Genomic DNA, 24,227 nt, shown 5'->3' with positions numbered 1-24,227 from the left:
GGAGTATGTTTCGACCTTCAGCGATCTAAATAGATGTCATCGATAGGGTTGCCACCGTACACTATTTATTTGAATATTTTAGTGATTTTTTACGGTGATTTACGTATAGCATGTCAAGTGAATAAGTTGCTATTATCACTCAAACCTATTACACCATAAATAAAGTGTTGCCGTTCATACTTAAAATCTTAACCTCAAAAACAGGGAGTTTCATAGAGTGAGTTCAAAATTTACAACACACACATTATGGCACTTCTGAAAGGTCGTTGCTCGGTTTTGGAGCTTATTTGAAATTAAAAAAAAAAAGCAGATAAAATTTTTTCATGCAGATACGTTAAAAATATGACCCTTGTAGATGTCAAAGTTATTTTTTGTTGAGCTTTAAATCGCCTTTAATGAGAAGGATAGGCAAGAAGCTCGTTGCCACTTTTCCAAATAATTTCATCACCTTTATTATATTTTACATACAACCGTGCAAGTGATGCAACAAATGTACCATTTAATTTAATTTTAAATGTAACTAAAAAAAAAATTTTAAAAATTGATTAGGCACAGTTGAGAAGTAACAACTACTGTTGTGACAAGACTTTTGCTATTTTAGCATGATTTGAAGATTTTAGATTCATAGAATATTTCGACGTCGTTGCAAAGATAATAATTATAATTTGATCCGTGAATCGTTGACATATAGTTGATAATTATTGGCACTTATGATAATAGTTAATTCAAAATAAGATATTAAATCACGGGCACGAATATAAAAAAACTGGGGCAAGAAACTGAGTAGGCTTCGCTATCGCAAAATTTCTATTATATACATTTATGTTATAGTAACTTTTACCACAAAACGTCTTTTAACAATTCTTTTGAATTTCGTAATACCTTATTTTGTTTTGAACATTTTCTGGGATAATGTTGTCAAAGCATGTGCATCACCCCATAAAATGTTTATTTCTTTAAATTTTGCTCTTAATGAATTATATAACGCAATAGCGCAAATAGCCCTTTTACAGCACAAAGGTTAATATCGGCTGCATTGCAAAATAACTTGATTATCCCGGAATCCTTATAAATGTTGTGTTATTTATGATATAAGACAAAAAAAGTAATCTACGGGTGGCAGCCCTAGCGTCCAATACCATAATGGAGATGGGTATTGTGTCATATATGGTTACAATCTAAACAAGCCTTGTATAGCTAATGTACTGACAGAAAAGCGTTGGCGGACGCATTAGTTTTGCAAACATCACACTTTCGAAATTAGAGATTTAACAATTTATTTAGAAATCTTGCAGAAGCTTTCGAGCTATTTACGTAGATAAATCATGAACAGACAATTGATTATAACCATATTATAACCAATATAAAATATAATACAATCCTCTTTAAACAATTTTACGGAGCCTAATAGATGGAATTGCGAGAGTATTTTTGTTTCGAGTATTGACATAATGTTATGTACATCACTATTCTATTTAAGTATGCTAATATTTTAAAGGAATCCCTTGATCGCATTTTATAGACTACTCGAATTACTCTTTTCTGCATCACATATTATGTTGCGTCATCAATATCTGCGGCCCTACAATATAATTCCGTGGCAATCTGAAATTAACTCAGCTGTCTAATTTTTTGTAAGCTGCCAAGTTTATTACAAACACCGCCAGAGCTGACTGTTTTAGATAAGTGTTTAAAATAAGGGATGAGACGAGCAGGACGTTAAGCTGATGGTAATTGATACGCCCTGATATACACTTAGTCTTAAATTGATACCTAGAAATGTTGTTGTTTCTACTAAGTATATCAAGTTTGTCTTTATCAATTTTATAGGTGTTGGTTGGCTTTTGTTTTCCTTTCGTAAGTTTTTTTGCATTAAACCAATTTACCACTTCAGCAATGTCGATGGAAAACTGGCTAATTTTTTTTGCTGGTGTTTTATTTTAAATACCAAAGATGTATCGTCAGTAAACACTATAATACGTTTATTTTAGTTTTGATAAGGCAAATCATTGACGTAAAGCAGGAACAAAAAAGCACCTAAGATTGAGCCCTGTATACCTATTGATATGATAAAGTAAGTTGATCTTTTACCAATAATGTCTACTCTTTGAATCGTACTACACACACACGATTTTAAAAATAATTTAGAGCATATCTCTAATCCCAAAGTGGTAATTTTTTTAAGTAATGTTACATTATGGACACAGTCGAATCCCTTGGGTTAATGACGAAACACACCTAACGCATCACATGATTCCTCCCAATTATCCAAAATATTGCTTTGTAACCCTTTATTATTTATTAATTTATTTAATTATCTCTGGTTGAATGACTTAAGATTAAGGTAATACTATATTGTTTATTGGAGGGTTATTGGAGGGCAATGGGCAGGACATGTGGCTAGGGTCCCAGACCAAAGATGGACTCTAAAAGCGATAACATGGAGTGGTCCCCCGGGTAACAGATACCGAGGCAGACCCAAAATGAGGTGGAGTGAAGACCTTCATACAGTGGCAGTTAAAAACTGGCTAGAGAAAGCAAAAAAAAATAGAGAGTTGTGGATGAAGATGGAGGAGGCATATACCCGGATGGGATCAAGATTATAGTTTAAGTAATAACATTAGTTTTAGGTTTATTTTAAGTTACTAACACATTAAAATATGTAATCAATAACTCTTGAATAAATATGCTTTTTATTATTATATTATTATTATTATATTGTATATTACGCATGAGGTTATTATTGTAAATATTCATTAGTAGCATTTATACAATTTTTTCTAAAATTTTGCTGCTTTTTGGTTGGTAGTGCCGATATGGGTCTAAAATTGGGGGAAAGGGGTTTTAATCTAATTTATTTTACAGAATTAATAAATTTGAATAAAAACCCAACTATCATTATTACCTTTTACTTCCGTATGGACTCGCTCGTGTTAATTGCATGTCACTTACAAATTCGTGGCTTTCGTTTTGCATAGCAATAAATTTGATTGTCAAAGTGACAGCAATTATGTATTCAGTACGGAAAGTTTTATGAGCTGTATAATTCCTTTTGTAGTCTTTACATTAAATTGCAGAATATTTCTACATTACGGCGTCGCCTACAATTTATACGGAATATAAACATCATGATATATTTAACAATCAAGTTTAAGTTAATAAAGGAACAAAGACGACCCGTTTTTCTCAGGTCTGAGGCAGAATATTTTGAATGGGTGGTAGTTTTTGACGTTCCATAAGTGATTCTATATCCTATTTTGAATAATAATATTTGAATTCGAATTCATTCCGTACCTGAAAGTTAACCAACGACTCGACTTTGCCGCATATATGTCAACAGCCTGTATCTCATAGGCCGCGATAGTTAATCAGCTGAAATTTCAACATAATGCGTATTATTGCAAATAGTACAAAAGATACCCAAAAGCAATGGTACGGGACGGGGCCTCCAGTTTCCGCAATTAGACCCCCTGATTGGGTGCATTTTAGGTTGGTTAAGGTACGTTCAGAACTTTCCAGAAATGTTGAAAGACATCTTGGAATGACGAGAATTTCGAGGAATTTGGCCCGTTGGTCAACCACTCCTGTATATTCCTGGATTGGCAATATATGAGCAACTGTTTCATGCTCTTCAAAACTTCTTCTGTTTTACGGTTGTCTGTTATGCCGGTTGTTAAAAGGCGTTTGTTTATTGGTGTGTTCTGTTGGGTACCCACCAATTTAGGCTATCGTGTTTAAGCTGATGATGAATTGACGTGTCAGTTCGTGTCTACTACCATATGTTTGGAAACAGTAGAGCTCGTGAGAAGAACATACAAGAAACTCAACGACCACTCTTTTCAATCAAATAGAGAATTTACAATGGCTGTCATATACATAACAAATTAGTTTGTAAGGTGCTGCATCCAATATATGAATTGTGTTTAAATAATATCAAATAATTCATATAAAATTAAAAAGTAATAAAGAATTAACTCTATAAATATAAAGTATCTTATAAAGTGTTATATCTTGTATGATGGTACGCGACCCTTCCTCTCTGAGTGCGAATAGTATAACATATCATATTGTATTTATATCTTGTGATGTCAAAGTCCACATTTTTTTATTAGCTTGAAATAGGTCATAACTTCAAATATTTTTTGTATGAGTATCAAAGTCTATACTTAACCCAAATGTTTGCTTAAATATTTTACTTTTAACAAATCAGAATGTGTATTTGATGAATCCTTTGTTAAAATTTTCATTTATAAATCAAGGTCATTTCATTCAATAAATAATCCAGTTATGAATTGATTACATGTATTGAATATTTTTGTTATGGTAAACATAATTAAATGAGGTTAGTTATAAAAATAATTAGTTTTCACGGTATATTAACGATTAGGAACTAATTTTTAATAAATGGTTATTTCAAATGAAATCGATAATATAATCTAATTATATTCTTATCATTTTTTTTATTATTTTATTTGTTAGTTACTTAAGAAATATGTTTATTTTACATTGACGTACATGTAACAACTAGACTAACAATCACGCTCAAAAATGTATCAAAAAATTAGGCAGATTTTTATGTATTACATTTTGAACATTACTGTCACGAAATAAGGTGTTAATTTGAATAAATGTTTTAATGTCTGTAGTTAAGTATAAGTTAATGAGTTATTGTATACGTAATTTATACAACGCCGTTCGGACATTTTTTAACGACTTTTAATAGAGGATTAGGAGACTATTTGTTTATAGTTCGTAATATGAAGTAATCAGGAACGCAACCCGTGGCCCTCCATCACTAGAGTCATCCGTCAACCAACGGAAAACATCCATGCCCACGAAAGTAAATCACAGTACATAACACAAGAGTACACACATTGAAATCGGAAATCCTTATTTGTAAACCGCTACTAATAAAACTCGATCCAATAAATCCGTATCGAGTCAGAAAGTGAGTTTTCACTTACACTAGTTTATAGCCATAACGTTTCTTATCACTGCCATCACGAACAAAGATTTCTAACTGTAATTACCGTAATCGATTTAAGTCATTGAATATCGATTGTGTAATTGTGTTTACGGTATACAAATGTATAATGTTTCTGCTTGATTGGCTAATGGTCGACCAACATGGAAATAGATTAGCAGATTGAATAATTATTGACGGAACAACCATGTATCCTGCATGCCATCTCTATATATATAATTCTTGTGTACGTGTGTTGACAGTGAACTCCTCCTAAACGGCTGGACCGATTTTGATGATATTTTTGTGTGTTCCAGTGAATTTGAGATTGGTTTATTTTCTCAATTCAGTCCATATAGAATTCTCCTGCCCATGTGTACGGTAGTGATTTCTTAAATTTAAAACGTGTGTACAGAACAACGACTGTCGGGTCCGCTAGTAGACTTATAAAATACTAGCGTATAGACGACCTGACAGCTCGGTAATGCTTTGCCAATTTTGATTTGTCTTTGTATACAAAAAACTAAGGAGCTAATTCCAAGTGGGGCTGACTGCTTACGACTTCTCAATCAAAATTAGTTACAGTAACAATTGATTCGCTTTCCTTTAGTAGAAGCCATGGACGAACTTGAGTTATTAAATGTCGTACTCGTTTTTACAAAAAATATAACCTATATATCTAGAAATATTGATATTTCAAGTTTAAGCTATTGAGAATTCTACTTATAAATTAATGTTCTTGACATTTTGTGCATCTTTTTTAAATCAGCCTTCATTAGGTTAATTACTTTGGACCATTAACAGGTGTTTCAAGCCTAATTTATTATAGATTGTTGGACTTCATCATTGACACATTAAAAAAAAACTTGTCAGTTGTAAAGACTGACGATATAAGTGAAAACTTAGAACTTTTAGTAATAAATTTGTAATTTCATAATGTTAAAACAATTAAATTATATAAATTATTTATTTATACGTGCGCCAGTCATGGGCATGTCGGCGCCGCGAACCCATAAGATTTTTCCCTACCAAAAAGGGTTACCCAACGCGGTTAACGAAGTTTTCACTTCAAAAAGATTTTGATAAAGTCCTTTCCGTGTTTATGTCTCAATATAAATAATATTGTCCAGGACACGTTATCGCCTTAACGAGTGTCGCATGCGTGAAAACCGGTAGTTGGTGTATACACGCTCACTAAGGGGATAGAAATGCCTTCTATTTTCGGAGTCGCATTTTCAGTCTGAGTCCTGCGTGCGTTGCGCACGCCGCGGCAGCCATCTTGGACGCCATTTTGCCGGGTTTTATTGACGTATCATTATAATATCGCGAATTTTGGTCGCAATGCCGGAACATTCAGTGTCAGGGATCAATATTAAAGTAAGAATTTATTTCTTTATTGTTTTTAAACGATCATTTGTTGAGCCTTGATTTTTGCCTGTAGATATTATCGATCATCTTTTTATGGAAATATTTTGCATTGTTTTTTTATTTATAACACGAGATTTAAGTGCCTAAATTATACCTAATAATGAATAAGTGAATGATACTTTTTGTTTGGATTTACTTATGTAAAGTAAATGCTTTTGTTGAAATTGATTATGTGCCTACCTTTAGGTAGGTAATTTAATTTACGTAAATTTCTTCAAGATGTCTGTGATAGGTTGGGTGGTGAAAGTCTTATGACTTTGACCATTCGTTGCAGCTTTTTCTATTGAGATTGAGCCACAGCGAAATAAGGCTGGTTTTGCTAATATTTCTTAACCAATTGGTTTCATTCGCGAGACAATGAAACTAACCTAATTATTGCGGGTATGTTCTCAAATAAAGTTTTCTTATTCAATAAATAAATAAAGGCACGTTATGAGAGGAAGTTTATCTATGTTTGGTAATAAGTTAAACAAGTACCCACTTCAAGACTAGAGCAACACCTGATAAGGACTATTACCAACATTTACCAAGCCGATGTTTGATCAGCACAAATATAATCTTGTTGTTTGAAATGGCCAAGTGATAATAAATTTAAATTCAAATATTTTTATTCAAAATAGGATATAAAATCACTTATTGAAAGTCAAAAACTACCACACATTCCAAAGGGACAGACCTGAGAAGAACGGGCGCAACTCTCAACAACTCAGCGGGCTTCTTTTTTTAAATAATAATATGGTAACATTGTAAAATCGTACAATAAAATTAATAGCCTGTGGGCAGTTGCTCGATTCCCAATCAGTGGTATCATTAAAAAAGTCATATATGTTATATATATATATATAACATATATGACCTTAAGCACACAATCGTTTATTAACAAGTCTTTTGAAAATCGTAATACATTTGTTTTGAACATTATCTGGGATCTATTTGTAAAAGCATATACAACGCCCCACAAAATACTTACTAACTGGACTTGTCGAGTAGTAGGAATTATAATTTTATGTTTGTTCCTGGTGTTAACATTATGGTTGTGACAGTTTCTAGCAAATTCACTTACATTTTCATGAATATATTGAGAGGCAACAGTTAAGATGTTTATATCTTAAAATTTTTCTCTCAATGATTATTTAATAATGTTTCTTTAATTACAAAGGATATACCAGAAGAGTGAAACTGCAAACTGAACTGGCTAAACTTTTGTTAGCCAAAAACCAGACGAAACCCTAATCTATTATGGTTAGAAATTAACCGAAACCGATCGTTAGCTTCTACGTAAAACTCACGTCTGATCGTTACGTCGTTGGTATTCTGGTAAACAAAGACCGATTCATTTCTTTAATAATGGTTTTGAACATACGTAAAAACGTTTTATCTACACGCATGCTTTAAATCCTCTATTAAAGATTCTGAAACAGTTAGCAATAAGCCAACATTAAATCACCCAATGTTCTAATAAGCATTACATCATCCAAAAGAGTGTTGTAATGTTGTACTGAATTTCATAACAACACTCCTATGTTTTTTTTATTCATGCGCAAAGAGTTTCAACAAACAGCCACATTCTTATTGCTCGATGCGTGGTATCTGTATGAATTTCAATAAAAGAACATTTTCGTTTACGCGTGCTCCACACTCCCAGAACGTCGCGCGCCGTAAAAAATATAGGTTTTTAGGTATCCCCGCCATTTTTATTCGATATTTTTATTGTTTTGCTTACAAAAAATAAGCGATTCATTTTAAACGCTGCAAGAGAACATTATATTCGAGTGAATTTTAATTATTGCAATATAACAAATTGTAAATTACTACTAAAATAAATAATTGTTTAACAGATATTTACATACTTAAATAAACTTAAATCTTAACAACACTTTATACTTACGTTCTAAACAAAGCTGATTTATACGTCTAAATAGAGCCTCTTGCTGTTTATTACTTTAGTGGGCATGTCAACTTCGTCTTACACTCGCGATTTGTTAGGCACTATGTTTGAGTGTGCGTGTGTTGATGAAAATAGAGATTAACTGTTAGCCGCTATTTTTTCCCACGTGTTCACAGCTGTCACAATCTATCTAAAGTCTAAACGTATAAATTATCTAAAGTCTTAAATTATATTGATAAAATATGCTCTTATAGGTTGTTATGTTTGTTTCAGAGCTCTCAGAATCGTTTGCTGATCAAGAATGGGCGGGTTGTCAATGATGATGGGATGGAAGAAGCTGACGTGTACATTGAAGACGGCATCATCAAGTGAGTCTTATCTTCATATCTGATAGTATTATCTTGTTGATGATAGGTACTGATAACACAAATGCAATATTTATTTATCGTTTTTGCAACATCGAAATTACGAGTTAAATTTATTGTTCATTGATTTTATACAAAAAAAGTGTGTGTGTACTTATGTGCGTACGCAGTAGCTTATTCTTCTTTGGCGTCTTAAAACAAAAATCATTAAAAAAGTCATTTCTTCTGCTATTTTACGTTTGTAGAAAAAACAATATTGTAATAAAGAAGGTATTAAATACAACCAATGAAAATATTATTATACCGCATAATTTAATGAAATATCACTAAATTATTTTTAAACAATTAGAGAGATTTTTTTAAACTTATAAAAATTGAAATTTAATATTAAATTTTATTTAATTCTAGTTGATCAGTTGTGGTAGACATATGAGTTGCAGGAGACTTGGTAGGTAAAGTATGATTCAAATGGTCTGGTCTAGTTGACCAGCTAACGTCAGGGTGTCGAATTTGCGTGACGGTGTGCGCGCCCATTGCATAAACTCACTCTCATAATTTTTCCCTACCGCGCCAAAAGAAGAATAACTTCAAAAAACGATTATATGATAAAGGTTACGACTGCTCATGCATATATGACAACACCAGAATATTTGTTATTTGAATGTGGCCACGACGTCATATTATCGACCTGAAAACACCGCAGAAGTATGATAGTTTTAAAACGGGGCATAGCGAGTAGTATACACGGGCAGAGTGTTGTCTGGTATACACTCGCATTTTGATACTCACACATTAAATTAAATCGTCCGAGTGGCGTTTGTTTTCTTACACATTCATTATGACTAACTTGATATGATTTCTTCTTTCGAACAATAGAAATGGTAACAAATAAACTAATGGATAAAGAACAAACAAAACGGGATGCACTTATAAACACACGATTGAAGTGAAAACTTCATCAATTCTAATGATTTTACCCTAATTAATTAATTAGTATATAAAATTAATTAGTATATAAAGGCATGCTTGGCAACATTTCTATACTTGTTTATCTATACTATAATATTATAAAGCTGCAGTGTTTGTTTGTTTGTTTGTTTGAACGCGCTAATCTCTGGTACTACTGGTCCGATTTGAATGATTCTTTCAGTGTTGGGTAGTCCATTTATCGAGGAAGGCTATATGCTATGTTTTTTTTTTTTTTTCAAAATTAGGGATCCGTAATAAAATTGCTATTTTGTAACACAAGGTGTAAAATCGAAAACCTATTTTTGCGTGCGCTGCAAAAACTATTGACAATAGAACAAAATGATGTACAGGCTATAATTACTTACTTATTATTAGTTATAAAACTATCGCGTGAATTATACTTGATATGACAAAACAACGTTTGCCGGGTCAGCTAGTTACTCTATATTTGAATAAGATGAACACCGTTTAACCCCCTTATTCATAATAGTCTGCTAACTTAAAGCATTGCTAATTCTCACTCTGTCTTCTTCTATTGACCTAAGTCAGAATGAGAAAAAACACTCCTTAGCGGCTGTTTAAAGTTAGCGGACCATTATGAATTGACGATACCTGCTTCAAAATTGAGTTGCAAGATCCCAACGGACCAAATATACATTGAAAGTTAAGTAGAAGCTTGTAATTAATTAATTAAGAAGCATTTTAGAGACATGTAAACTGTGGCAGACCCGTGTACTTTAGCCCTTCATAGTATCGACTGTGTATTATGTGAGCGAGTATTCGTTATCAACTGGAAAACACTTGAATAACAAGCTCGGGACATGACACTAATTATAAAAGTTGACATACTCATAGGCTCGTTAAAAATAATAGTACATCTTCGTAAATGAATCAATGATTTTAATTAAAATGTAGAAATAATGGAATAATTTAGAAGCGTAATAACCTATCCTGCATATTTCCTGCACCAAAAAAAATTAAGCTTTCGTCGCATAATTCTCAAGTGACTAATGTGAACGTGGTATGTGCATTATAAGGTCAGGATTCGTAAGCATCACTCGAACTTGGAATATCGCCCAAGTGAACACAATATGTATCTCTAAAGAAAACTGACGAGTCTACAATTTCAAAATCTCTAGTCAAATGTTTGTTTTCTTGTTCACAAAGAGCAATCATATCTTTTCCGCACCAAAAATAGTGGCGCCACTTGTATAGTCGACATTAAATACGAATTAGATAATCTCAGCGCTGAATTCGATTTCGAGACTGGAAATGATCTTACCGAATGCACTTACGATAGGAGATGTACAATAGAGTAGAAACCAGAGAAGAAGTTATACAGCGTAACAAAACAAATTTCATTAAAAAAATAACCCCGTGCTATTTTACGATTGTTGAAAGAATAATATTCTAATAAAGAAGGTTTTTTAATACAACCAATGAAAATTTTATTATACCGTATAATTAAATTAAGTAAATTATTTAATCTGAAATAGACAAATGGTCTAGTTGACCAACTAACGTAAGGGTATCGGTGTGCGCGCGCATCTTAAAAATTCATTCTGATAATTTTTCCCTTACGCTCTAAAAAAAAGTATAACTTCGTATATAAGGAAGATTCGAAACTAAAAATGATATTCGATTGGTACCCAGTTGTAGCTTACTGGCAGGTCAAAAAGGCAACAGAGAAGATATAACACGACAGAAGTGAAAACTTCTGCACGGCAAGGGTAAAAATGAGGCTTAGGACATTTGTAACATAATTGTGTATAAATTGCTCTGGTAAATATTACTCTGGCTGGTCGTTTTCCGTGAGCCAAATCAAGCTTAAGAAGAAAAGAACTCGTATATCAGGACTGTCTGCCTAGAAGAGAAACGTGATTTCATTGAACTTAAATAACACACAACGTAAATAATGGTGGCATACACACGACAAAGTGTATCAGAGCAGTTTCATTTAATATCGACAAATAAAGAAGAATACACATCAAAAATGACCAGAAAACCAAACAAGAATTAAAGTTTCTACATAATCCATCGTTTTTCTTTCATATATTAACGACGCGCTATTTCTGTTAATAGAATTGAGAGCATCCATTAACGCCTTACGATAATATTATATATATTTCAACATGGCGTCAATCTGTTATCGAATTTGAAATATAAAATCCTCTTTTTATAAATAACGTAATAAAAGGGAAGTGTATTTGTAAAAGGGCTTATAGAAATAACGCATTAACACAGGACTTAATAAATAACACTCTTTATAGTAATTCAATAAAATAAAACAAATAAAGCAATTAAACTTTATTAATTACTAATAGTTAATATTAATCGCAAAAAGACACAAAGGAGACGGATTTCATACATTATTGGGCCAAGATGTAAAAGGATGAAATGGTGTTAATAAATAGCTTATAAAATTAAAAAGCATCACTGAGAATTTAAGGATTTTTGGCAATCTGAAAGCAAAGTTATAGGAGGTTTTGTAAAATTGAGGTTATGCAATATATGGGCAACAATCTATATTAAAACAGCTGGTTTTTGAAATGCGATTGTTTTTTGTTGTACGATAATGATCGTACAAGCTTAGCAATATCAGAAGTCAAATAGGAAGAAGGAAAATATCAATAAAACAACGGGAAACACTCAAATGACAAATCGCGTAGGTACGCACAAAACGATAGAACAAACGAGTGATTGACAATTGACATTCTAAACAATTCTATGGCTGTCACTGTCAGCACCGATAAAAAATACAGAACGAGATTCAGAATCGACTTTTTCTTCGATCAATTTCTTTGTATGTAATATTAAGTTGATATATTTTTTAACATATACATTATGTTATGTTAATTATAATGTATTTTTAGGTACTTTTATTGAATCAATCATCTGGTGCAAGTGGTTTTGGGTTGAATTGTATTAACTCATTGACATCAATCGATTATAGTAATTAATTAATAGAATATAGAAAGTAATTTTAATTGTGAATTTTAAGATAATGAAATCTTAATTTTAAGATTTCTCGTTTTCTAGATTGTGAATGAGAGTAATTTTCTATATTTTGAAATAGAAAAATATGACAATTTTTTAAACCATATCTCAACTTATTACATTTTTGCCCAGAAATCCCCATCTCCTTTGTGTGTTTACCGCTAAAAAGTGTCCCTTTGTCATATCCCCTCGATCACTCGAGGTCACACCTCTAACTGCCACAGTCTGTATGCCGACTTGGCGTCGATATATCGAGCGACGTTCAGTTCCGTGGTCACTTGGAAAAGAAGGTTAAACTGGCCTCTATAAAGCTTGTACATACTCAGTGAGGCGAGACAGTACTTCACTATAAGCCACCGCCTGCAACTATATTAGGCGCAAATTTGGCCTCACAAGTCACATGGAGTACTGTACTCACCTCTGGGCGGGCGCTCCCCAGTACCTACGCATACAACGAAGAGCGGCTCGAATAATTGACGATCAGTTCTTGATTCTTCGGCCTTGCGTAGAGATGTGAGTTCTCTCTGCATATTTCACCGCATATATCACGGACAGTGCTCAGCTGTTCGGGTTGATTCCAGCGGTCGAATTCCACCACCGGACATTACGTCAAAATGCAAAATACCACCCGCATCACGTTGACGACTGCCATTCCACAACCGCACGTATTGCTAGAAATTTCTTGCCTCGCACAGCCACTTTGTGGAATCAATTACCGACTACTTATTTTCCGAACCGATACGACTTAGGAACCTTCAAGAAAAGAGCATACTCCAAATTTAATGGCCGGCAGCGTCTGTTGACAACTGTTGTTGCGGATGTCCATGGGCGGCTGCCTTTCCACTCTTATATAAAAAATAATAATATTAATGATATTGCGCTTCTGACTGACGACGTCGTCTCGAGCCAAATGAGGGTTACATAGCCCAGTGTGACACATATTATCCACAAAATATAGTGCTCAGGGCATCTATTTTCATCTGTTTTTACTTCAATAATAAAGGTTACCGAAGAATCAGATCACTCCAAAAAACCGAAGACCTATCCATCACTATTATCTTAATATATTATAAAATATATAAATATATATATAAATTACGTGACACGTTGTTTGTCCGCGATGGACTCCTAAACTAATGAGTAATGAACGGATTTTAATGGGGATAACTTCATGGAGTGCAGGTTAGTCCAACTTGAGAGATAGGATAGTTTTTATTTCGATTTGGGACCCATAATTATTTTTATCTTCAATGTTTGTTTTGTATGGATATATTTTCTATTAGAAAATTTATTGACGCACGGTTTGACAGTTCTGCCGTGAAACAATTTCATTATAACAACAGGGAGCATATTTTATTAAATAATTCTTGATGTTATGAAATATTATTGACAATTCATAAAAAAACAGTATTTTATTTATTATGTACAGAACAACGTCTGTCGGGTCAGCTAGTATTTATAAATATAAAGGCTGTAAAGTGTTTCTCTTTTTTTTCCACGCTCTGAATTCACACGTTAATACTGCACCGTAGATCATAATTAATAATGACCTCGCAACTAGAGTGACCATAAAAAGTATAAACTCGATTATTATACTTTTAAATAATTACAATAATAAAACCTGATAAATTAAAATATTTGAAATGGGACACCATTGGTCCTAGCTAATGTGAATTAAATTTTAAAAAAATTGAAATAAATATTAACCTATTGTCTATAATCTCCACTTGTATGTTCTTATAAACGATGATGTCATTTTATAAACGCGTCATATTCGCACGCTATTTTTAACAATTTATTAATATAATCATATTAATACTTAAATATATTATAATGTAATAGTTCCAAAAATATTATATGTGCATATAGATTCTAAGGTATATTCGCTAATACAAGAAAAATAGGTTAATAAGATATCCCGTAGTGTACTCAAACTCAAATACTTTTATTTAATTGTATGTGGCCTGCAAGCTATGCATCTTTCCTCTGCTATAACTGTATTGAAATCAATTTTATATCTAGAGGCTTAGATAATTTATACGTCTAGATAAAGCCTCTTGCTGCTACACAACCGATGGCCAACTTAACAGCAGGCCAGGTTTATTCCTTTAGTGTGTGTGACAAGCTACGTCTTACACTCGGATTTGTATGTCACTTTGTACTCGTGTTTGTGCATTGCTCAAAATAAGGGTTAAATGTCAACCTCAGTTTTTTTCAACGTTTTCACAGCTGTCACAATCTATCTAGACTAGATGTATCAATGATGAGATATTATAATAAAATATGTCTTCAAAACCATTTCGTTTACACTTTTTATGGCTTTGCTTCTTGACATCTGATCAGCCCCAAAAATTAATTATTGGAATATATTTAATTAGTAAAATTGATGCGCACCCTATCGGAATATCTCAATCTATGCTAGAGATATGAGTAACTCGCACATAGTGCGTCATAATATGCGTCGGCGTAACTACCTACCTACCTGTAAACGATTTGTTGGTATTGTAGGTATTTTATTTGTACCACAGAATAAAAAAGAGAAGTCAAATAATGTCCACTGAGAATTTTTTAATGAAAATAACCAGAGGAATTTATACTGCAAAAAAAATTGTCTCTAAACAGCAACAGAAATAATTGCTTTTATAAGACCCGGCCTTACAAATAAATTTTGGCGTCTAGTTATACCTGAGAATAAACCAAGAAAACAAGAATGTATACAAATAGACATTTTGCTTATTGTTGACTGGTTTACTGATTGGTTTATTCGGACGTATAACGTTTTCCGCGTTTATTTGCAAGGCTGATTGACATTCGGAATACATCACAATTATCATTGTATTGTCAGTGCTGTCAGCGATATAGTCAATTTTGCATATTCTTGATTATAACTTTATACCAACTTTATTTATATGGCCGTTGTTTTTTTTAGGTACATAGTGTTTCTTTTTTCTATACGGTCTTAGAGGCCAAAGTAATGAAAATATTGTATTTTCGCAAGTAGAGCAAATTAAAGTGAATCGGACGTCCAGAATGTGCCGAAGTTAACCTAAGAGTTAGATATATACAGGTCAAGCTAGCACGTGTTGTAATGTTAACTATAATTCATATTAGTCCAGTCAATTTAGACATTCGAAGTTACATAAAGTCCCAACAATCTGAAAATCAGTGAAATTGTTCAAAACATAATTATAAACAATGTTCAATAGTTCCCCATAATTCCCGTGTATGGATTTTTTTTTATTCAAGGTCAAAGTTCAAAAAAATGAATTTTTCGCGTTTTTCAGCAAAACGGTAAGTTTTATCATAAAAGTACCTATGACGAAAATTGTAGATCATAAAATTATCTATAAAAAATGTATGGATACTTTTTTTCTTAGGAGCCACCGTTTCTGAGATATAACGATTTAATAAGTTATAAAAGTTGTTATCCTCATAATATGCACACGTTTCCACGCGACCAGGTAGTGTACTTAGCGCGTTTTTTTATAACTTTTTGAATCCTTATATCTCAGAAACGGTGGCTCGTAAGAAAAAAAGTATTGATACATTTTTATAGAAAATTTTATGATCTACAATTTTTGTATGAGGTACTTTTATGATAAAACTTACCGTTTTGCTGAAAATCGCGAAAAACTATTTTTTTTTTACCTTTGACCTTGAATATTTTTTTTTCCATACACGGGAATGATGGGGAACTTTTAAACATTGTTTATAATTATGTTTTGAACAATTTCACTGATTTTCAGCTTGTTGAGACTTTATGTAACTTCACTCTCATTTTTTGGTCTAAATTGACCGGACTATATGCAGCATTTTACTCTCCCAGATTACAGAACTCTTGTCAGCGTCCGAGGAAAACACAGTTCTGTTTCAATTGTACTTTAGGCATACCATTCTAATTAAAGATGAATTAGACAAAAAAGACATTGCTAATTTTGGGATACAAATGAATATTCGTAATAAGGTGACAAATATTTTTGTGCTGTTTGTGTATTAATTTCCTTCAATTAAACGCAGACAATCTGTAATTTTCAAGAGATTACTTTTAACAATTCAATTCCTACAAAGTTCGATGACAGACACAACACAAAAAGTGCACAGTAATTCAAAGATTTCCCAGTTTTTCTGAGCGCGAACAATAGCGGTTGAAGCACCTGTCCCGTCTAATTGTCGCTGAGTCTACAATCTTCATTGTTGTAAGCCTAGGGTTGCCACTCATATGTGAAAGTTTTGATTATGATCCATTGTTCTAATTAGGGTTGTCAGTGCTGAGGTTTTTATCAACTTTTCTCATAAAATATTTAATCGAGTTCGATGGTTGAATGGCATTAATTTCCGTTTTCACTTTCAACGGATCGTAGATTTGCCTTCCACCGTAGTTGTATACTGAATAACTTTGTACAGTGCTAAAAATATTATTTAACTAAGTGATTTAATTGTAAATTTTTGGTAAGTCTTTATTAATCATAAATTTTTTATTAACAAAAATAATTTATGTATGTAGAATAACCAAAATTATTTTTGTTTAGACATCGTAAATATATATTTTTGCAATTTGTATATTAATCTGAATATCAATATCTAATATTACGAGGCGAGGCGGTAAGGAAAGTGTTGTCGAAGAGCAGTTATACATTAAATAGGGATAATTTCAGTGGTTAACGCGTAAACTTCAGATAAGAAGCATTGTCGTATGACTTGTAAATTTTCCAGCAACCACGTACATCATTATTTCATCGCTAACGCTTTCTAACAAAAACGGAACGAATGTTAAAAAACATTTGTATGACAGCATTTTAGGAGTTACTTATATCATCGTAACCTGAAGTTGTAAAAATCTCCAGTTTCCATCGTTCATTTGCAAAACAACAGGACACATAAGACCTTTGCTATTTTTTATACTTTGACTAAATCATAACAAACATATTTTCCTTAGACAGGACGACGTCTGTTGGATCCACTAGTGTATCAAAAATTGTCAAAAAATCATGTGATTTAGAAAATTGCAATTTTTGTTTTAACCGTACCCACATTATTCCTTAAAATACCAGCAAATGCAAACATATGTTAAATTAAAAGCCTTTATAAACTTCACTATCCTGTGGCCATCGAATCCGCAACCCGTCTCTTGTAAACTTCTGTAAAAAGTGAGTAAATCTAATCTTCTACAGATAAGTAACACAATAATAATTCTATCGCACGTAAAACTATCAACAATTTGAACGACAATAACCGTTTGATGTATTGCTCTGCTGGCGGATCTTTACCGTTAATATTTTATCATGTGCAGTTTCCACTTGTGAAAATATCTAATAATATTATTCTTTATTAGTCAGGGTTTCCAACCGTACTCTATAATACATTATTGTACTCTTTTTCATGTAGGACCTTCACCTGCATCTTGTAATCTATATTTTTTTTTTATGGAATAGGAGGACAAACGAGCGTACGGGTCACCTGGTGTTAAGTGATCACCGCCGCCCACACTCTCTTGCAACACCAGAGGAATCACAGGAGCGTTCCCGGCCTTTAAGGAAGGTGTACGCGCTTTTCTTGAAGGTACTCATGTCGTATCGTCCCGGAAACACCGCACAAGGAAGCTCACTCCACAGCTTCGTAGTGCGAGGAAGAAAGCTCCTTGAAAACCGCACTGTGGAGGACCGCCACACATCCAGATGGTGTGGATGATATCGTAACTTGTGACGTGTCGTGCGAAGGTGAAATTCGGCGGCAGGAATCAGGTTGAACAGCTCTTCGGAACACTCCCCGTGATAAATGCGGTAGAAGACACACAATGAAGCGACGTCTCTACGCAACGCCAAGTGATCCAGCCGTTCACAGAGCGCTAGGTCCCCGACAATTCGAGCTGCTCTGCGTTGCACGCGGTCAAATGGATCGAGCTGATACTGGGGTGCGCCAGACCAGAGATGACAGCAATACTCCATGTGACGCCGGACCTGCGCTTTGTAGAGCGCTAGAATGTGGGCCGGCTTGAAGTATTGCCGTGCTCTATTTTATTTATATCTGAAATACACTTTCTAACCGACTAACAAAAGGGAGGAGGTTCTCAATCCGATGGTATTTTGTTATGTTTGTTACCTCAGAACTTTCGACTGGGTTAACCGATTTCGATGATTCTTTTTTTTTTGTTTGAAAGCTGGTGCTTCCCGTGTCGTCCCATTTCAAAACTAACTATTAGCGCTAAACCAGTACACGATGTCAGATAAAATATCGTTGTCATACATAGCTTGGTTTCTTTTCACTTTGAAAATCAGTGAAGTGTCGTCCGCAAACAATACTACCTTATGTTTTTTCTCTATAAGATTAGGAAGATCATTTATATAGATAAGGAAGAGGAACGGTCCAAGAATAGACCCTTGTGGTACCCCCATACTGAGAGGAGTCCCAGGTGATCTCCTGCCATTCACGTCGACCCTCTGAATTCTATTTTTTAGATATGAAGTCAGAAGATCGAGCGAAGTTCCTTTTATGCCATAGTGGTATAGCTTCCTGACCAGTTGAACACAATCAAAAGCCTTAGATAAATCACAGAAGATGCCAAGTGCATTCTGCGATTCCTCCCAGGCATCAAAAATGTTTTTGATCAGCTCAACACCTGCATCCGTTGTTGAACGTCCCCTAGTAAAGCCAAATTGTTTCAAATGAAGTAACTTATGAGAGTTAAAGTAAGTAAGCATTTGGCTTAAAATTATTTTTTCAAAAATTTTACTAAGGGTCGGCAAAACCGACACAGGACGATAGTTGTTCGGGTCAGAAGAGCATCCCGACTTAAATATTGGTGTAATTTTACTATGTTTCAGAAGGTCAGGAAACACGCCACGATTAATACAATTATTAAATACTATTGCAAGATATGGTGCTATGACATCAATTATTGAACTTATTACTTTAACAGAAATGCCCTATATATCAGCAGTTTTTTTCATGTCTAGAGATTTAAAAGTTTTAATTATTTCTCCAGGGCTAACAAAACTAAAATTGAAACTTTGTTGACATCCTATAATATTTTCCAGAAGAAGTGACTCAGCAACACTGGTGGAGGAGACAAGAGTGTTTGTGATAGAAACTGGAATCTCAGAAAAAAAATTCTCAAAAACAGTAGCAACATCCTGCTGAGATTGAATTATTGTATTGTTTATTGATAGATTATATTCAATGTTGCGGTCTTTCAATCTTCCAGATTCCCAGTTAATAACATTCCAAGTCATCTTTATTTTATTTGGTGCATTTTTAATTATTTGTCTGATATGCATAGACTTTGCAATAGAACAAACACTTTTAAATAATTTAGAGTATTCTTTAACATACTCGAGAAAAGATGTATCATGATTATACAATGATCTCTCACTATACAGTTCATATAGCCTTTGTCTGCTCCTATGAATGCCAGCTGTTGCCCAATCATTAAATGACAGGAGACCACCCGATTTGACTGTCTTAGAAGTAAATATAGAAGCAAACTCTGTTTTAACTATTTTAAATAACATATCATACATTTCATTTGGATTAATATTATTTTTGAATAAATCCAAATTTGAGAGTTTAACTGACACATTGCCTCTATATTTCTCCATTCGCCTATTATTCACAGGAACAAACGTAAACTTTTTAATTTTAGTACATTTATTGACCTCAATATTAAAAGAGGCTAACTGACCAAAGTGGTCTGAACTCAGTTTGTTAATTATTGCCTGAGAAATGGGTTTATAATTGGTAAATATGTTATCAATACAGCTTTTGGAGGTGCCAGTTACTCTAGTAGGCTCTAAGAAAATATTGGTTAAATCATATGATTTGAATAAAGATCTGAATCTAATACTGGTTGAGGATTTTTCTAATAAATTAATATTAAAATCACCACATATCATGATATACTTCTTAGACTCAGATAATTTTAATAAAACCTCCTCCAATACACTTTCAAATAATTCATATACTGCATCTGGGGGTCTGTATATACTAACTACAATGGCGCACTTGAGCTCTGCACAGGCTATTTGAATTGTACGTTCAACAGAGAGGCCCACAATATCTTCTCGTTCTTTGAATTTTAATAATTTACTTACAAGAATAAGAGAGCCGCCACGTGAGCTTTTTCTCTGCTAAACGCACTTGCCACCTGATGACCACTGAAGTTAAAGATGAGCTCATATTTTCTCAGCCAGTGCTCTGTTAAACATAAAATATGTATATCTTTATGATTTATAAATAACTCCAGTTCAAGTTCTTTACCTAATAATCCTTGCATGTTTTGGTGCATCAGGTTTGCAATTTTACAATTATTACTTATTCTAGTACTTGTTATATTACATTGTATTTTTACACTGCTAGAGGAGACCCCTATTGTCTTATAAAAATACATAACAAGCCAAAATAAAAGTAGAAAAAAATGTACTCGTACAAACGTACTCACAAATATAAGATTTTAATCATCATTATCATATCAGCCTGAACACGTCCACTGCTAGACAAAGACCTCCCTCAAAGATCTCTACGATGATCGGTCCTGCGCTGGGGGCCTACTCCTAAAATCGATATTCGATAAATCGTGGCATTAGTCGTGTCGAATCCTACTCTTAGTTACGTCGTATTCAATGTCGAAACGATGATTGAACGAACGAAACATTATTCGATATTATCGGTCCTAACCCTACTCGTAGTTGAAAATGTCAGAGACGAATATTCGAATTTCACAAATAATCAAACGTCACTTTTACGATAATCTCAACGACACCATCTAGGCTGTCGTTGCTATTATCGTTTCAAGTTGTATAGATATATTTGCCATACAATATACATAGTTAATAAATATTATTAAAATAATTATATGTGATTTACTTTTCAAGAGGATTTTTTTACTTCTTTTTTTTTTATATGAGAGGGGGCAAACGGGCAAGAGGCTCACGGGATGGGGAGAGGTGAGGCAACCGCTCATGGACATCCGCAACAACAGGTGTGTCAAGAAATGCGTTGCCGGCCTTTAAGGTGGGAATATGCTTTTTTCTTGAAGGTCCCTAAGTCGTATCTGTTCGGGAAGACCGCTGCCGGTAGTTGATTCCACAAAGTGGCTGTGCGAGGCAAGAAATTTCGAAGAAAACGCGCGGTTGTGGAATGCCAGACGTCTACGTGATGCGGATGGTACTTTGCACGTAATGGTGGAATTCGGCCGCTGGAATCAACCCGAACAGCTCCTCTGAGTACTCCCCGTGATAAATGCGGTAGAAGATGCAGAGAGAACCCACATCTCTACGCAATGCTAGAGAATCAAGCCGATCGGAGATGACTTGATCGTTGATGATTCGAACCGCTCTTCGTTGTATGCGGTCAAATGGAAGAAGCTGGTACTGGGGAGCACCCGCCCAAAATTGAGACTTTGCAAAACATAGTCTCGATTTCAGACACAAGTTTGATCCGGTTCTCGTCGACGCTATCCCGGGACATGTTGGCACGGCCGGTGTAGGAAGCATACCCCGTGCTGTCGTCTGCATAGCAATGAATATTGCTGATTTGCAGCATATCATTGATATGCAGAAGAAACAGCGTAAGGGATAGCACACAGCCTTGCGGGACACCAGAGTTTATGGGTTTTAAGTCGGAGCATGCACCGTTGATAACAACCTTGATGCTCCGATCAGCCAAAAAGCTAGTGACCCATTTGCTCAACTTCTCGGGAAGCCCATAGGATGGCAGTTTCGCTATAAGCGCTTTATGCCACATCCGATCAAAGGCCTTCGCTATGTCCAAACTCACCGCCAACGCCTCTCCCTTCGACACAACCGCTTGCGCCCATTTATGGGTGAGGTACGCAAGAAGATCACCAGCTGAGCGACCCTGACGGAAACCGTACTGGCAGTCGCTGATCAGCTGGTGCCCCTCTAGGTATCCCAAGAGCTGGCGGTTGATGATCGACTCCATTACTTTGGAGAAAATGGAGGTAATGGCAATGGGGCGGTAGTTGGACGGATCTGAGCGTACACCTTTCTTAGGGATCGGGTGCACTAAAGCCGCCTTCCATAATTTCGGGACTACGCCTGATGAGTAGGAGAGCCGGAAAAGACGGGTAAGGACCGGCGCCAGTTCCGGAGCACATGTCCGCAGCACTATCGGGGGAATGCCATCGGGCCCGCTTGATTTGTGAATGTCCAAGGTGAGAAGCGCCTTAAGCACGGCACCATGCCGGATTTTTACCTCCGGCATATATGAATCGCACCGCGGAATATGCGGTGGTGGTGCACCTTGGTCATCCAGAGTCGAGTTGGACGCGAAGAGGGAGCCCAGGAGGTCAGCTTTCTCTTTCGCGTCATGGGCCAGCGAGTCATCATCCCTGTGCAGTGGCGGAATGGCTGGCTGGCAGAAGTTTCCTTGGACAGCCATGGCGAGCGACCAGAACGCACGAGTTCCCGAGGGAAGGCGTGCAAGTCTCTCGCCAATTCTGCCAATGTGCTTCGACTTCGCTTCAGCAATTACTCTTTTGAAGGACCTGGAGGCATGATTGAAGTGTTTTTTAAGTTCGCTGGAATTCACATCCTTAGATACCACCGCATTGACCCAAGCCTGATATCACTCCTGCTTTCGGCGAGAGGCCATTTTGCAGGAGCGGTCAAACCATGGTTGGGACCTGCCACCGATAGGCACAGAGGAGGATGGAATGAAGAGTTCCATACCTTGCAGTACCACATCAGCAACAGCGTCAGCAGCGGCATCTGGATCTCCCAGCGAAAAACAGACCTGCCCTTCACGGGTAGGATGCAAAAAAGCACCGCACTCGTCCCACTCTGCTGACCTATAGTGCCACACGCGGCGACAGCCTAAGAAGCGGGGCCGTGTTAGGCGCGTGATCGGCACACTACTAAGTTATTTAAGTCATTTTGTTGATCGTTTATGCGTAGAAATAATGCAAATGGCCGCCTGAGAAATAGGAAGTCGACGAGAAGGGTTGAGTTACTTTTTTTTACATTTTATTATCCGCGAGTTTTGTATTATTTATTCAATTTTAAATGGTCATATTATATTCATTACATATTTTTTTAACATTTACATTATGTGTAAATGATACCAAATTGGTGGTGCAGAGTCTGGCATGGTCCTTAGCGCCTAAACTATGTTTTGACTTTTGACACTTCACAGCGACAAAGCACAGATAATGTTTAGGTTTGAACATATTACATTCACACTAACATCGTAAAAAAATCAAAATATTAGTCTATGGTAACGATAAACGATAAGGAATTTGAACATTTGTTAGAGTAGGTTAGTTGCGATATATTCGGAGTATTATCGTATCGTTCCGAATGTATCGTTGTCGATTTTGTGAGTAGACCTCCTGCTCTCATCCAATGTATTCCGGCGACCTTGATCAGATCGTCGGTCCATCTTGGAGGGCCTACCAACACTGCGTCTTCCGGTACGTGGTCGTCATTCGAGGACGTTACTGTCCCAACGGCCATTTTTATTAATACTTTTATGTTTTTCAAGCCCCAAAAAGGTACATAACAATTTGTACTTTAAAATCATTGTAAACAGTTTGTTCAAGCGTAAATCAGTCAATTTGTACTTTAAAATCAGGACGCAAACACCATTCTTAATACAATTAAGC

At 35.0% G+C, this 24,227-nt stretch overlaps 1 protein-coding gene across 4 annotated transcripts in view; it reads left to right on the top strand.

Moving 5' to 3' along the window:
• The window catches only part of LOC126970086 (dihydropyrimidinase), a 62,504-nt gene that overhangs the window by 13,349 nt on the left and 24,928 nt on the right, over window positions 1–24,227 (top strand). For 2 of the 4 annotated variants that reach the window (XM_050815804.1, XM_050815801.1), the window contains exon 2: window positions 8,553–8,647. In XM_050815804.1, coding sequence (XP_050671761.1) covers window positions 8,553–8,647 — 95 coding nt within the window. Of the gene's footprint in view, window positions 1–6,207; window positions 6,341–8,552; window positions 8,648–24,227 lie in introns of those variants that run through there. The other 2 variants (XM_050815803.1, XM_050815805.1) reach the window with 2 other exon arrangements.

Source organism: Leptidea sinapis, chromosome 20 (genome assembly GCF_905404315.1).
Source record: "Leptidea sinapis chromosome 20, ilLepSina1.1, whole genome shotgun sequence".
Classification (NCBI taxonomy): Eukaryota; Metazoa; Arthropoda; class Insecta; order Lepidoptera; family Pieridae; genus Leptidea; species Leptidea sinapis.
This window is presented reverse-complemented; position numbering and strand designations above follow the sequence as displayed.